The sequence below is a fragment of the Vipera ursinii genome (genome assembly GCF_947247035.1).
Source record: "Vipera ursinii genome assembly, chromosome: 1".
Taxonomy (NCBI): domain Eukaryota; kingdom Metazoa; phylum Chordata; class Lepidosauria; order Squamata; family Viperidae; genus Vipera; species Vipera ursinii.
The window spans coordinates 26,118,889-26,135,408 of NC_139512.1; the positions used below are offsets into that span (position 1 = coordinate 26,118,889).

General features: G+C 38.6%; 1 protein-coding gene and 1 long non-coding RNA gene across 3 annotated transcripts in view; one reads left to right on the forward strand and one right to left on the reverse strand.

The window, feature by feature from the left end:
• Positions 1-120: 120 nt before the first annotated feature.
• Positions 121-4,666, reverse strand: LOC310632706. The gene is made up of 3 exons (XR_014490904.1): positions 3,899-4,666; positions 2,326-3,755; positions 121-1,966 (listed from the first exon to the last, which is right to left on the reverse strand). It is a non-coding gene; the product is annotated as an uncharacterized lncRNA (long non-coding RNA).
• Positions 4,667-5,379: 713 nt separating this feature from the next.
• The window catches only part of ARID4A (AT-rich interaction domain 4A), a 62,278-nt gene continuing 51,137 nt past the window's right edge, over positions 5,380-16,520 (forward strand). For both annotated transcript variants that reach the window (XM_083350050.1, XM_083350051.1), the window contains exons 1-5: positions 5,380-5,552; positions 7,061-7,128; positions 8,476-8,586; positions 9,900-9,965; positions 12,647-12,737. In XM_083350050.1, coding sequence (XP_083206176.1) covers positions 7,123-7,128; positions 8,476-8,586; positions 9,900-9,965; positions 12,647-12,737 — 274 coding nt within the window. In that variant the 5' untranslated portion in view covers positions 5,380-5,552; positions 7,061-7,122. The remainder of the gene's footprint in view (positions 5,553-7,060; positions 7,129-8,475; positions 8,587-9,899; positions 9,966-12,646; positions 12,738-16,520) is intronic.

The following is a 16,520-nucleotide window of genomic DNA, read 5'->3' on the forward strand; positions in this document are numbered from 1 at the left end:
TTAAAGGAAAACTAGAAGTGATGACAAGATTTTATCCCTACACATGCACATCTAGTGTTTCAAAGCATTGCAAATTCTGTTTACAAAGATATTTGATATATTTGATTAGAATCCATGGAAACATGCAGCTTGCTAGGCATCTAATTTGCTCACAAATTAGATGCATTCATCTAATTTGCTCACAAATTAGATGCATTGCACTTGCAAAGCATTCTAGGCAGTGGTTTTGGCAACAGTGAATAGAAGTTGGCAAAATCGGAAGCAACAGGAGATGAAAAGTCTCATCTCAACACACCTACCCACACCAAGCTTACCTAACCCATCATTGTCTGTGAAGGGTCTCGAACTTTCTGGAGGAGAACCTGTCCTTTCAATCCTCAATGCTGATACATGGGAAGTAGCATTTCAACTCATATATTCAGGTATGCCCTGACTGCTTTTCCTGTTATGATGAATAATACAGTCAGAGATGTTAGACAGGATACCTGTGTGATAATACTTTTATACTAATTACCAAATGAATGGGACTGATGTGAAATATTTTCCCCAAAGTATTACACTTTTATAACATTTAAATGAGAATGTAAAGGGAACGTGTTAAATATATAAGCTTTGACTGTGATATTTTGTCAATTTGTAGCTGGGTTAGGACGCTGAGCTTGTCGATCAGAAGGTCAGCAGTTTGGCGGGTTGAATCCCGAGTGCCGCATAGCAGAGTGAGCGCCTGTTAGTCGTCCCAGCTTCTGCCAACCTAGCAGTTCGAAAGCACGTAAAAATGCAAGTAGAAAAATAGGGACCACTACGGTGGGAAGGTAACGGCGTTCCGTGCGCCTTTGGCGTCTAGTCATGCCAGCCACATGACCACGGAGATGTCCTCGGACAAGCGCTGGCTCTTCGGCTTTGAAACGGAAGAGAGTCGGAAACGACTAGCACACTTGTGCGGGGGAACCTTTACCTTTAGCTACAGAATAGAAATAGCTTCCCCGGTAGAATCTTATCATGCATGCCTTCAATTATCACTTTTTAGTTGGCGTAATCTATTATGGAATATGAGAAGAGATGGGAAAACAGTATTTACCAGTTTAGATAATGGATAGCGCTATTTTCTTCCATTAAAACTTTCAGTTAAAACAATGCTTGAGAAAAAATTTCAGAAGAAAAAAAGTTTTATTCAGTACTTTGTGTAGGACATAAAAATGTTTACATTTTTACAGAACTTTTACATTTTTACTGTAAACTGTTTACAGTAGTTTACAGAACTTTTAAAATGGATTTTAGTTGTATTATATATTTGTTGGCTGTTCACATACTATGATGTACTGGGAAGCGTTAATATGGGCCAATCACATAATTTAAATACTTGTGCTTCCTTTAGTGAACCCATATATATTACTGTCCTCTCTTACTTGCCATGAATAGTAGTCCAAATCACCTAGTTTTGTTTAGAATTTTTTTTAACTTACCAACATCATACATGAGTATTAAAAATATGATGGGCAGCTAAATCATTGTATCAATAAATAATAATTCAGGCAACTGTCCTACATTAAAATATGTATTTTGCACTTAATTGCTATGCAGGCCACACTGTCTCACTTCTTTGCCATTATAGTTACTCCGGGAATAGAGTTGAAAAACTCTTTTTTTTGATAAAGCCAGGTATACTATACTATAGCCCTCCTGTTCTTAGGCTGAGTAGCATCTCTATGTTGCCACATTATCAGTAGCTGTAAACTACTATAATTAGATCATGATTAAAATTAAGCAGACATGAATAGCCAATAGACTACAAAGACTAGGATTTAAAAAAACTTCCCTACGGAGAAAAACACATTGTACCCTATGGTGTTTTAATAGCTATAGATTATATACATGCAGCTTTTTATATGAAAAAAAATCATTTCCCCCAAATAATAAAAGTAATTGCACAAAAGCAGTGGAGGAAACTCTTAGGAACAGAATTAGCCTACATCAGGGGTGTCAAACTCAATTTCATTGAGGGCCACATCAGCATTGCAGTTGCCCTCAGGGGGCCGGGTGGGTATGGCCAGGGTGGGCGTGGCCTACTGGGTGGGCGTGGCTAGATTGCATATGGCCTACTGGGTGGGCGTGGCCAGCTCTACATCATTGGCATCAAGGGTGCCTATGGGGGCCTGGGCAGGAGGAGGACAGATCTGGGGGTCTCTGGCAGGTGGAGGGTCTCTGGGCCAGGGCCAAAGCAGTTTGGGCCGTTCCCTCACTGTTTCCAGGATGGCTTCGCGGGCCACATGAAACCACTTCGCGGGCCGGATCCGGCCCCCGGGCCTTGTGTTTGACATGTCTGGCCTACATACTTGCACAAATTGTATTTTGTCTTGTAAAAACTACACAAAGCATGTAAGCCCAAACAAAAATACAACATCTTCTTCATAAAGCACCAATATTGCAATTTTTATATGATAATCCCACAGCAATAGGCAATTATTGTTTTAAATACAATGAATATTCTTCTCTGATCAAGTTCATCACAATCTTGAAGGCTATATAAATTTTCGTAATTCTAGCAAATTCTCATTTGTGACCTCATAAAACAGTTTAGAATTTAGAATTCCTATTACTTCAAGCCTTGAAAGATATTGCCTTACTCTTCAGATTGAATCTTATTAGACATGTTTCTATCAAAGGAAAGTGTAAGGCAGAGGTGTCAAACTCACAACATCACGTGATGTGTCACACCTTTTTTTCCATTGTCAGCAATGGGGTGGGCATGGTTTCGCCATGAGGCATCAGGCCCAGAGGCCGGCAGTTTGACACCCCTGGTGTAAGGTTACAAACTTAAAACATGTCAAAAAGGTTCAATTTCTTATTATAAAGTAACGATCAGAACCCAATGGTGAATTGGCAAGTTGTATTCATGTAGTGAGTTTGGGAGCAATGCATCAATCAGGCAAATTCAGATTGGTCATCAGAAAAAAAAAATATGAGTAAATTATGCAATTAAATGCTGCATGATGAGTTCTGCATTTTCTGCACAATCTAGTTTCAACTGGTAGCTGTAATTTCTTGAGACAGTAAAAGACAAAGAGCAAGATCAGGCAATCTATTGCACCTTATTATATACACTTTGGTGCACAATTTCTGCAGGCTCTTTCTGTTGTTCTGCTATGGGGCTGCTGGGAGTAGGGCCAGCATTTCTTTATTCTGTATACTACCTCTCTTAACTGGCATGACTGCCTTACTTTGAAAGAGCCTTCCTCATCACTGTTTTTATTTGAATTTATAATGTTGATTTTCAGTATTTTTAGATTAGAAAACAATCAGATGTGACTGCAGTGAATGAATGAAACAGAATTGCGTTAACTTACAAACAGTCCTAAATTAAGAACTAATCATTTTACAATCATTTGGAATTACATGAACGGATGCTTTATGGCTCTGCTTTACAGTTTGGTAAAGCACTGCTTGCTCTTGTAAACTGTTGGCCCCTGTGCAGTCATATGACACTCAGGCGGGTCAATTTTATGACTTGTCACAGCATTCCACAGTCATGTGTCCATAATTTATTATGTTTTTGCCTGTTTCTAGCATTTTTTGAGTCTCCGTAAAAAAAAAAAGACCATTCAAATGAATGGGTGTCTTTAATGACCATGGTATTCACTTGATGACCACCTCAAAAAGGGCCCTAAAATTACTTCCTCCTGTGAGTGCCTCAATGTATCATTAACAATTTAATGACTAAATCTGGGCTCAAGTAACAGTTATGAGTGAATGACACCCTGAAATATATACCAGGTGTCTTCAAACTTGGCCCTTTTATGACTTGTGGACTTCAACTCCCAGAATTCCTCAGCCAGCTTTGCTGGCTGAGGAATTCTGGGAGTTGAAGTCCACAAGTCATAAAAGGGCCAAGTTTGAAGACACCTGATATAAACGATGAATCAAGGTTCCATCACCAAAACTTAAGACAAACGCATCAAACAGCCATCATATTTGATTTGTTGCAACATTTCGGCCTTGGGCTATGAAGCCCTCCCCAGCTTTGAGAGCAGACCCCCCCCCGCCCAAAAGTGGTAGAAAACCCGAGCCGTGTTACTCCAACGGCCTTTCAGTGCCTCCACGGTGGTAGACTCCGCACTTTCAGACTTGGGACTTCAGAGTCACCTCCGCGTCCACAGAAGGGACCGCACAGGAGAGGGTCTTCTTCGAACCCAAAGGACCGACGGCTACCCGGGACTAACGAGGACTCCACGAAGCTCGGCCTTATTCAAACGGCATTCGGAGAACTTTCCACCGAAAGGAGAAAAACAAACTCCGCCCCCCCCAGCCGGCGCTTGCGCCAATCCTGACGTCATACTTAGCTTCCACTTGGGTTCTCCGCCCCCCCCCTACGTAATACTGTCCGTGGCCTACGAACCAGTTTCCTCTGTAATGGTCGTCACAATCTTTGCCTCCTCCCTCGCTGCTGCCATCGCGGAAGTGTTGCTTTTCACCTAAAAGCGAAGTTCCCAGAGTCTCCCTCACAGAGCTCACCGTCCCGCGACTCTCCGAGCGGCTTCATTGCCACAGAGCTAGCAGCTTCCACGCAGCTGTCTTGCCTTCTTTCTCCGGCCCCCTCCCTTCCCCTCAGGTTTAAGAAGTGATTGAGCGGCGCATAAAATGGCGCCGGCGAAGAGGACGGTAAAGCAAAATAAACCCCCAGGGCCCAAAACGCATGCGCATCAGGAGTGCGGTGCCTTCGCTCGTCACCGCTGTTCGCTAGCTTCACTCCTCCCCTTTCCGTTTTCACGAAAAACCAACAAACCAATCAAGTTCCATTCAAACCCCCTCACCCCCCCCCCTAAATTTTCGTCGCAGCTTCCGGCCCCGTCGGGCTCCCATCAATCCAGGCTTCCGGGGCTTCCTATCCGGATGCTTTAAAAAAATGTCACTTGTTTCCAATCGGAGGCAAAGGAAAGAGGGAGGGACTGGTGGAAACTTTGACTTCACTCCCTTTTAAAGTCCGGGCATCCAACAGGGCTTGGCTGCTCTACGATTTAAGCCAATGAGAAGTCGCTTCCCCTTTCGCTCTCTCTTTAAAAAAAAAGCCTGCCCGTTCGCCCAATCGTCTTCTCAGAGAAACTCTTCCGCAGTCCAATGAAAGGCGGGAGGCATGCGAAGCACCCAATGAGGGAGGGGCAAGCCCCCCTCGAGCGTCAAGCGTGCGGAGGGGGCGCGCGAGGGGAGGAGCCAATGACAGGCCGCGCAGCGCCCCTACTGCTCAACAGCTTGTTATTTGGGTGGTGAACAGTGCTGGGCTAAAGAGTGACACTCGGTCCGTCAGTGAGTGGGAGCAGCCGAGCCCGGGCTGCCGAGGGGGCGGAGAAGGAGAGAAGGCGGAGCAAGGCGGGACAGCCCCTATTGCTGCTGCTGCTGCTGCTGCTGCTGTCGTCGTCGTCGCCCTCCTCCTCCTCCTCCTCCTCTTTGGCTGCTGCTGTCGCGGCTTGTTCCTGGTGGGGGTCGGACGGTGTCTTCGGCCGGGCTGCCCGCGCTCTCCGCCGGGTGAGGAGGGCTGCCGCCGTGGACCGCACTCAGCCGTGAGTTTTTGAGGGGCTTGCAAGCGGGGGAGGGGGGAGGGGACTGGGAGTTGAGAGGGGGCCGGGCCGGGAACCCGTCCTCGGTCCGGGGGCGGCCAAGGCGAGGGACTCGCAATTACTCTGGAAGGGAAGAGGGAAGGTCGGGATGCAACCCTCTTCCTCGACTTGGAAGGTTGGCTGAGGGGGACGACAACGAGGGGTTTTCTTTGGTGAAATGAGGGGGGGGCGTGATTTATCCTTTTGCCCTTTTTGGGTTATAAACTAGTCCGGTCTTTCTCTTTCCTCACTTAGAAGATGATCCGGGTGGGATGTTGCTTCTCTCCACTGCCTCCTCGGACCGCATACTCAGACTGGCCTCGCTTGGCTGTGGGGCTGGCTTGGCTTTCTTTGCAGGTTTCGTTCCCTCCACCTTCGTCAGTCGTATTAGCCGGATTCATGCCGCGTCCTCTTCTATCTCGGTTTTACTCACCTACTTTTTAATCCTGCTTCCACCTCCTTCCTTTTTCACTCGGGCCCCCTTCTTATCCCACCATTAGAGTCACAAAGTGGGACCGGTGGGTCCATGAGTTGTTTTGGGGGCAGGAGACGCCTGTAGGGGGAACTGAAAGAGTTGGTTGTTGGGATCCTGTTGTACAGGATGCTGAGTTTTTGTGTTTTGAGGAAGACCAGGGTTTGTGGGATGGGGGAACATTTCCTTCTCTGGTGAGAGCAGAATAAAGTAAGAGCAAATGTACTGTAATGGAGGAAGAGAGATTCTTTTTGAAAATGGCCTTTGAAAATTATATGAAAGAGTCCAGACTACCTGACACGCCATATGGGGAACTGATGGGAAAGGCCTTGAATCATTTGAGGGAGTCTGCTGCTACCAGAAAGGAATGAGAACCTTTTTTAAGTGCCTAAATTATTATCACACTTTCAGCGACTGCTGCAGTCCCATGTAAATGTGACAATAAATCCCACTCTACATATACTTTTGACTAAATATGATTAGAAATAGTTTGAAAGTACCTTTATAGTAGACTGGTCTGGGAGCTTAATCTTTTATTTGCAAAGCTAATATCTTGGTTTCATATTCAAAAATGAAGGACAATGACAGATGCAGGTTATAATTTTTCAGCTATCACCTGAGGAATCTCTTCTTCCATATGATTTATATTCTGCATGTACCTGGGGTTCCTTTATTTTCCTAACAGGTTACAAAGAATGAGAGAGCAACAGTGGTGAATGATACAAAGGAAGTGGAGCAAGAGGAAGCTAAGGCCGAATGTAGTAGCAACCATTTCTCTTCTAATATAATAAGACTTATTTTTTTACAGCCCTTTTTTAAATGCAAGCTATGCTGACATGAATATTCTACAATTTTAGGGATTGCTGTTTATAGCACCAAAAGTCAGTGTTTTCAGGAACTGACTACAGTTTTCATAGATAATTCTCTTATTCAGAGTTCATTGGTCTTTCTTTAAAGTTGATGAATCTGATAACAGTCATCTTTTTCCCTTTGTTTCCAGATTTTCTTCAACTGTGGTACACAAAACGCTTTGAGCTGGAATCCCTCAAATAACCTTCAAATATGAAGGTAAATCTCCATGTCTGTTTTGGAGTGTATGAAAGCTTTCTCCTTTCCTCCCCACATGAAATATTTTGCTTACTTTAAAATGAAAACATAAAAAGGATATGATTGTATTCCATACACATCCTGAGTTACTGTGGCAACACTGAGCTGTCAAAACTTGCAAAATCAGGTAGTAGTCTCTTTCATATTGGGCACTGAGTCTTTTCTCTGAGGTTTGTTCTCAGAAATTAGTAGATACCTGGGAAAATGAATCTTAAAAATTGGAGGACAAAGACTTCATTCCCCTTGTATGATAAATCATTAGAGGAAATGTCTTCATGAGAAAGAGAATTTAAGAATGCAGAAACATGTTGGGCTTTGGTTCATTTTTTTTCTGTATTTCTGCATTCATGTTTGAAATGTGCAAATTTTGCTGTATTTACAAGTTATACATTTAGCAATAAAATAAGCAGAACTGAACTTTTTATTATTAAGTTTGTATAGCTGTCTGTCTCAAATACATGACTGGGAAGCTTACAAAATTAAAATTGTTTTTATTGATACAATACAAAAATAACCAAATATATAATAACAAAAACTATTAAAAACAAAACTATTTTTTTAAAAAATACAATAATCAGGAGAACACAGTTAATTTCACTAAGATTGCAGCCAGTTTTCAGGTACCACACCACAGACCAAATTACAAAACCATGTCTTTAGTTCTTTCTAGAACGCCGAACAATGTCAAGGCCAGTCTGCTATAGATTATTTGCTTATAGAAGTAGAAAAGAAATTATGTCTACAATATGTTTTCCTGTTGGATTGGAGAGAGGAGTAAGACTCTGTTTATGCTCATAAATGATGAATGCTTTGTTTTTCTATTTTGACTGAGATAGGTGTTGAACATAAACAGTTGAAGATGACAGGTGTAAAGGTGTTCCCAAAGTGAAAATAGTATTCAGTATTCAAGATTTCTGGCAGAACATTTGTTATTGTGGTATAAATGTTACTATGTTCTTTAACAGTATGCTGTTCATTCATTAAACATGTTTTAATGACTTCCATCGTGACTAGGATCAAGCCTGCAGTTCAGAGCAAATTTACTTAGTCTTAAATAAGTGGGTCTTTCTTTTGTATGAGCTACTAGCATCTATATAACATTACTTTATTACAAATTATGACATAGGTAGCACTGTGTGCTTTGTTTGGGAGATATAAACTACTGTTTTTAAAAGAAAATTTGGGCCTTTTGATGTGCTCTGCTACTTATGACAAAACTGGATTAACAGTTCTAAAATCTGAGGACCATATCTAAACTCTTCTGTCAGTTCAGCTTTGTTTGTATTGATCTTTCTACTTTTTCTTCAGGCAGCAGATGAGCCTGCCTACCTAACAGTGGGGACTGATGTCAGTGCCAAATATCGGGGTGCTTTCTGTGAGGCAAAAATTAAGACAGTGAAAAGGCTAGTGAAAGTTAAGGTAAGAAGAACTGCTAACAAAAATAAGAGCTTAAAGACCATTAAGGAACACTCTGATCTTTCTTGTGCAAATTCTGGCAATAAATTTGTCTAGATCTGTTTTGTTTAGTTTAGCTGCTAATATTTTTTATAGCAGCCAGGTTTTCACATTATAATTTACTCTCGGAAAATACTAACCGAACATAGAAAGAATATGTCCTCCTGATCATTATTGACCTAAAGAAGACCCTCCATGTAGATACAGATTTGCCAAGATACAGGATAGCTCATTAAATTTCTATTGTATGAATTGTCACTTCCTTCCTATACCTCAGTTAATAAATTGCATGTACAAAACTTGAGTATTGAATTTCCCGATAGCTTTTTCTGACTGAAGTTGACTGAAGTTGACTGTTGATATTTAATATTAATTTATGTTTATTACAAAGAATTATGAAACTTTGTAAAACTGACATAAGCTATCTTGCAGTTATAAATGTATTTTCATATGGCTTATAAATTTACAAACGTTGTGCAAATTCAGAATTCCTAGTTTGTTAATGTGTTTAATTGATGCCATCTGCAATTTTTCTCAAAGAATGAAAGGCCCATTTGTTGTACTTGCTTAGTCATTTCATAGGAAATATCTGAATTAATAGTCCACTTGTATTAAATATAAGGTTTTTAATGATGATCTGCTAAAGTGTCACCTGATTTAGATTAATTTTAGATTAAAATTTTATGCTCATATCCCTTTAAGTCAGCCTTGTTGAATTCACTAACATTAGTTTAGATAGAGGCTTATAGTTTCTTGGTTTGGCAAACAATTTGCAGAATATAGCTGAACTTGACAAATTTCAGTTAAGAATCTAGTGTGCTTTCTCACTTATTGGATAGGCATTCTGATAAGAGTGTAGTGTTTTCTCACTTATTTAATAGTTTGGCAAACTTAAATACAATCTATTCATAAACTGCTCAAACTCCAATGTTACATTAAAGTTTATTTTGTACATAGGTTGACATGCACTGTATGGCACTCTTTATTTGCAAGGAAATTCTAAGTTGCACACCGGTAAAAATGGGAACAATGGTTTTTCCCTTTCCATGGTAAACTGCATTTCTTGAAGGACCTATGTATTTGAAATCTCCTGTTGAAAAAATGAAATTATTTTCACTAACTTTAGCCTGCAGTGATATTCATTTTCCCTTTCTTCATTGGGAATGTCCTGTGATTAGATTTCTGTTTTCGACTGGGTTTCAACAAGTTTAAATTATGCATATATTTTTAAATATTGTACAGGTATAATTCTTTGAAATTTCTTTCAAAATATTTAGGTGATCTTAAAGCAAGATAATTCAACACAATTAGTGCAAGATGATCAGGTGAAAGGACCTTTGAGGGTATGTGTATAACACCTTTTTCAGTTATACTGATAAGATTTTAAAAAGTATCTGGGATGACTGAAATAAAACCTTGTAGTAACTGATTTGGTATTGGCTCCAAGAAACATGCATGTTTTTTTTCCATTCAGAGTATCACTAACTAGGAAAGTAACATAGGAAAGAAATTACCAGTAGAAGAGAACATCATTAAAAATATTAGAATTTATTTAGCTTCACATATTCATGTAACAATTTCACTTAGGAGATAATTAATTTCTAAATTCAATAGTATAGCTTCAGTTTTGATAGTATATACTTCACAGCTGTATTGAAATCAAAAGTTTTAAATTCAGCTAACATTCTTTGGACTGAGGATTTAGGGTGTTATTTTTTAATACTTTACTCTGTTGCTTTCTGTTGATCGCTTTATAATTTTACTGCTGGTAGACAATTTGAAGGTGCTATGAGAAAATAAGCTAATAATTGGGATTAACCCACTGGACTGATTCAAGTAGTAGATGCAGGGTTATTTTGCCAGTTCTGCTGTACTGATATGTGAGAGATAACATAATAGAGGGTAAGATGATTTAATCTGTACCGTAATAAACTTGATAATGTCCTAGATGTGTTGTCCAAAATATATCAGTTCTTTATTTGACTGAATGGAAAGAGATGGGCATAGATACTGATGGATCATATTGATGGAGCTTTCTTGAGTGTTTTAAGCAGTAAGGGGATTCACAGTTCTGCCAGATTGGAAAGCATGTTAAAGTGTGACTCCAAGTTTTAATCTAAGAAAATTGGCATCAGTCAATCTATCAGAATAGAGTTGAAAGGCACCTTGGAGGTCTTCAGCCCCCTGCTCAAGCAGGAGTCCCTATATCATTTCAGACAAATGGTTGTCCAGTCTTTTCTTAAAAACCTTGAGTGATGAAGCGTCCACAACATCTGAAGGCAAGCTGTTCCACTGGTTAATTGTCCTCACTGTTAGGATGTTTCTCCTAAATTCTAGGTTGCCTCTCTCCTTGATTAGTTTCCATCCGTTGTTTCCTGTCTTGCCTTCTGATGCTTTGGATAATAAATTGACCCTTCTTGTGGCAGCCTCTCAAATACTGGAATACTGCTATCCTGTCCCCCCTAGTCCTTCTTTTCTCTACATTGGCCATTCCCAAATCCTTCAACCTTTCTTCATATGTTTTAGTTTCCAGGCCTTTAATCACCTTGGTTGCTCTTCTCTGCACTTTTTCCAAAGTCTCAACATCTTTTTTGTAATGTGGTGACCAAAATTCGATGTAGTATTCCAGATGTGGCCTTACTAAGGCTTTATAAAGTGGTACTAATATTTCATGTGATTTTTTTTTATTGAAAAGTTTTACAATACATTTTTAACAAGAAAAACTCCCTCCCCCTTCCCTCCCCCTAACCCTCACTTACCCTCCCTCCTCGACTTCCCAGAGCTGAATACAGGGTATAAACTTTACAAACATAAGCTAAAATATGCTAACACGCAAAAATAAAACATTAAATTCTATTGCACTTTAACTCCCCTTAAACATAAATAACAAATAACTAATAATACATCATATAAAACCTATACGTATTCCAATGCTAAATGAAACTTTTTAGTCCCATATTTATTCTGAATATATTCGATCTATCTTCTCCATTCCACAATACTACGGTACTTCATGTGATTTTGATTCTATGCCTCTGTTTATACAACCAAGGATTGTATTAGCTTTTTTGGCTGCTGTGGCACCCTGGTAGCTCATGTTTAAGTGAACATTCACTAGGACTCCAAGGTCCCTCTCACAGTTACTGTTTTTGAGCCAGGTTTTGCCTAAGATGTACCTTTGGTTTTTCCTGCCCAGGTGTAAAACCTTGCTTTTCTCCACATTAAATATTTTGTTGGAGAGGGCCCATTGTTCAAGTTTGTCAAGATATTTTTGGATTCTGCGCTTGTCTTCTGGGATGTTGGCTATTCCTGCCAGCTTGGTGTCATCTGTAAATATGATGAGATCCCCTTCTATTCCCTCATCTAAATCATTTATGAAGATACTGAGGAGTACTGGGCCTAAGACAGAACCTTGTGGTACCCCACTGCTTACTTCCCTCCATATAGATGTAGTACCATTAAGAACTACTTAATTAAGGACTACTTGTTGAGTATGGTTTGTCAGCCAGGCAGCATTTTGAGTATTGAGGCAGAAGCTATCCACCATTTTAGTACATACTTTTTCAGTTGTACCTGTTGCCTTTAGTTAGGTTTTCTTTATATTTAATCTTAGTTCCATTTGTTTCACTGTGGTAGTTAACTCCCATTACTAAAGCTTTCAGATCATCTGCATTTCCAGCAATTAGACCGGTACCATTAGCATAGCACAGGTTATTAATGTTTCTTCTTCCAAGTTTTAAAATCATGTCAATTTTTTAAAAAAAATCTAGCTTCCCTTAGTATATTTTCAGCATATTTGTTGAATAAATTAGGGGAAAGTATATAGCTTTGTTTCACTTCTTTGCTAATCTGGAGCAACTCTATTTTGCCATTTTCTGTCTTGGCTGTGCTTCCTGTCCTGTATATAGTTTCACATTAAGGAAATACAGTGTTCTAGAATTCCCACTTTGCTAGTGAAATACTTTAATGATGTAAATAAAAGAATCTGCAATAGATACATTAAATACAAACATCATCATTTTAGGCTGGTGCAGTTGTTGAAACCAAGATGCCTGATGGAACCTTTCAAGAAGCTATTATCAGTAAACTGACAGATGCCAGCTGGTATACCGTAGGTAAGTATTATTTTAGTTTATTTTTTATTACTAAAGACTAATTTTCTTGCACCAAGATGTATTTTTGCATGAGCAGTTGCCTACTTTTATGTTTACTCAGAGAATCTGTGAAAAGAAAATGGTCAAATATGCTGCAGTAGAATATTTGAGGAAGAGGACTTTGGGTTTGTTTAAAGCATTTAATTTCAGGAGAATAAGCACGATACCTTAACATGATTGGGACAAAAGAGGCAAGGCTCAAATCTTTCATTAAATTTAAAATTTAAAAGCTCCAACATCAGTTACATCATCAGTAGCTGTTTATGTATAACGTCTACTTTCCTGGTCATGGAATGTTAAAGAAAAAACTAAAGTCATCTATTTTTCTTGGGAACTTTTTCTGGGAATGAACTGGTGGTTTTCTGGAGATAATTCTGTACTGGGAATGGTCTGAAGGGGAAATGGTATGATAGGTTTTGTACATGTCTACTGTTAATACTGCATTGAACTCCATTGATTAACCCTAACATTAAAATTACTTTCTGAGTCTAATAAACCTATCATTTAAAACATCTTTAATATATACAAAATATTTATAATGGACAGGATGATTCTATCATTAGATTCTTCTAACTGCTGTCTAAAAGCATATAGAGTTCTTGTGCTATCATTTAGGTCATTTGTAAATAAACTTTTAGCAACCTATCATAAAGGAATAGTTTCAATATTTTTCTGTGCAAAACTGTTTACCTTTTTTCAGATTTTCAAAAATTATATATATATATATATCTTGGAAGATTTTGCTTGTGAAATAAACTAATATTAAATTTTACTGTTACAGAACTTGTTACTTTTTTATGTAGTGATAGGGTTGATAAAATTCAGTGACAAAATATGCACAAATTCAGAAAAAAATATAACTTTTAGTTATTTTTTTTGGTCTTTTTTATATTGATACTCTTGAAAGAGGTCCCCAACCTATGGTTTCCGGCCCACTACTGGGCCGTGGCCACTGGGCCGTGTAAGTAGCTGGTGTGCGTGTGTGTGCTCAGGCCCTTCTAATGCCGGCGCTAGCCTCAGCACAATCTTTGCTATGATTCGTGCTGGCGCTAGCCTTTCCACAACTGTCGCGCCAGTGCTAGCCGTGGAGCTAGCCTTGGCACGACCTTCATGCCAGTGCTAGTAATCCCATTTACGGAGCGTGCATGCTCGCGGCCCTGCTCATGCGTATGTGCACGCAGCTATATTTGGGTGTGCACGCATGCAAATGTAAAGGTGTCTGTCCCTCCCTTTCCCACCAGGCCGCCAACCCAGACCCCTGCTATAGAATCAAAAGAAGGGATACATTTGCTTATGAGTTTCAATAATTGTGTATTTCCAGACATTTCAAATACAACAATGATCTTTGATATAGAAAAATTGCTTTCACAATTGATTGTTGAATATTTGAAGTTTTGATCTCTTTGGTTTCATAGTACTGCCCCCAGAAATTACTTCATTATGGAAATCACCATTATATTTACCTGAAAAACTTTCTTAATGTTTTTTATAATATAAGGAACAGAGTAATCACTCATAAACATTATGATGCAGATTATATTTGGAGAAAATTCACAATCCAATCTTTTCTATTAATAATTCCACCTTACACATGTTTCCAAGCTTAAATTTCTAGATGTTTTTATCTCATTGAAAAGAAAAGTATTCTGAATTTAATATACACCCACTCTTTACAAAAACAGAAGTAAGATTCATAAACTTAAACTGACATTATTAATGTATCTTCAATTATTCTAGAAGGAACTTCCCATTTTTAACAGCACAGTATTTGGACTAGGGGAGGAGAGACTGATTACCTTTCAAGTAGACCCTTTTTCCCCTCTACCTAGATAGCCAGAGATAGTTGACATTTTAATAGGAAACACTGTTAAACGGAAAAGTGATATGGCTGATTGTTAGGCAGGTTTAATTGTATGAAGACCCTGGGACCATTTCTGACTGTAGATTGACCATTTCTAGGCCAATAGCATGACAATATTTTTAAGAGTTTTCAGTTAGCTTTCAAGTTAAATGTTGCTTTTGTTCTAAATCCATATAATTGTCAGCAACTTGTAAAACAGACTTCCTATTCTATGAACACTTCATCTGTAATTCGCATCTTTCACTTAGTTTCCTACATACTTAGTGAACTTTACATTTTAACAGATATTGATTCTTGGAAAAATACAATAAACATTCTAAAACTTTAATGCAAATGTCATGGATGGCACCATGGAGATACTCAAATTTAGCCTTTTTGATTATACAAATAAAAATTTGTAGAATTTGTTGTAGCATTGAGACTCCGTACTCTACTTCATTGAGGTTTGTCATATTTCTAATGATATTTGCTCTTTACATCCCCATGGCTAACTGCTATATAAATTTTATGCTCAAGGGAGTGGTAATTATTATTATTATTATTATTATTATTATTATTATTATTATTATTATTATTTCGGTTTGTATACCGCCCTACTCCCGAAGGACTCAGGGCGGTTTACAAGGCAAAATTTAAAAACAATACAATATAAAATTAAAATAAAATTAAATTAAGTCTAGCCCCCCAAAATTAAAATCACAATTTAAAAACATTAAAACCCCTCAGTCCAGACCAGATAGCTCAAAGAGCCAGGTTTTTAGGTCCCGGCGAAATGAACGAAGGTCGGGGGCAGTCCGGAGTTCCGTTAAATTAATTAAAGTTACAACCAATTGGTAGAATTTTGCTAGTAAGCCAATGAACCCAGGGGGTGGAAGGCAGGCAATGGATGTGGTAATTTCTTGATTCAGTCAAGCAACATACTGTAGACCAGCAATAAACCAGTGGGCAGTATGTCATGCTAAAAGCTAGGTCTCTTCATTTTTTTGTGCTAATTTCTATATGCCTCTTTTTTCATTTCTCCTTTTATTATTACTACTGTATTTATGTTCCTTTTTTCTTCACTTGCACTATTCTAGTCTATTTTCATCTTTCTTTCACTTTGTTGAAAAAATTCTCAGCAGATATTGCTACAGGGATTTAAGAGACTAATTAAAAAAGATGTATAAAGAATCCTATTTAGAGATAAGCCTCACTGAGCTCGGTACAATTTACTCCATGGATTATGTACATGGATTCTTTTTTGAGGTGAAGGGAATAGATTGTATGAAGATAGCAATTTGGTCTGTGAATATAGGTGCATAAAAATGATGTGGATCAGTACATTCATGTTCATTATTGGATACAGCTTACATTTGAACTTCACAACATTACCAAAAAAAACCCACATGAAAGTTTGAACGTTTGTCTTCCAATAATGACATGATTTTCTTGAACTACATATATGCATAGTGCTTAGTATTATTTTAGCATATATAGAATTGCGGTTCTAAAAAAATGATATAATTGACAAAGGCACGACTCTCTATTGCTAGACAGGATAATTTTCTGTCTGTATAATATTTTACATCCTGATTGCGATACTGTCATTCTAATCAGAAAACAGCCTTAACTGCATTTGTACGAAATGTTTTTTTGCAACAGAAACATGGATTCAGAGAGGTGGCATCTTAACTCACAGTATTTGGCTATCTCTGGTAGACTTCGTCTTGGTTTAAGCAAATTGAGCTGTGAACCAAGACATCTTCTGTTCAAGTTTAACTATTAATGTGTTAAGTAGCTTTCACCCTTCTACTTTGCCCTGGAATGTATAGCAGGATGGCTAAGTGATTAGAATGTTGGATCAGGGGCAGGTTCAGATTTTTAGTACTCTAGATCATTAAGTT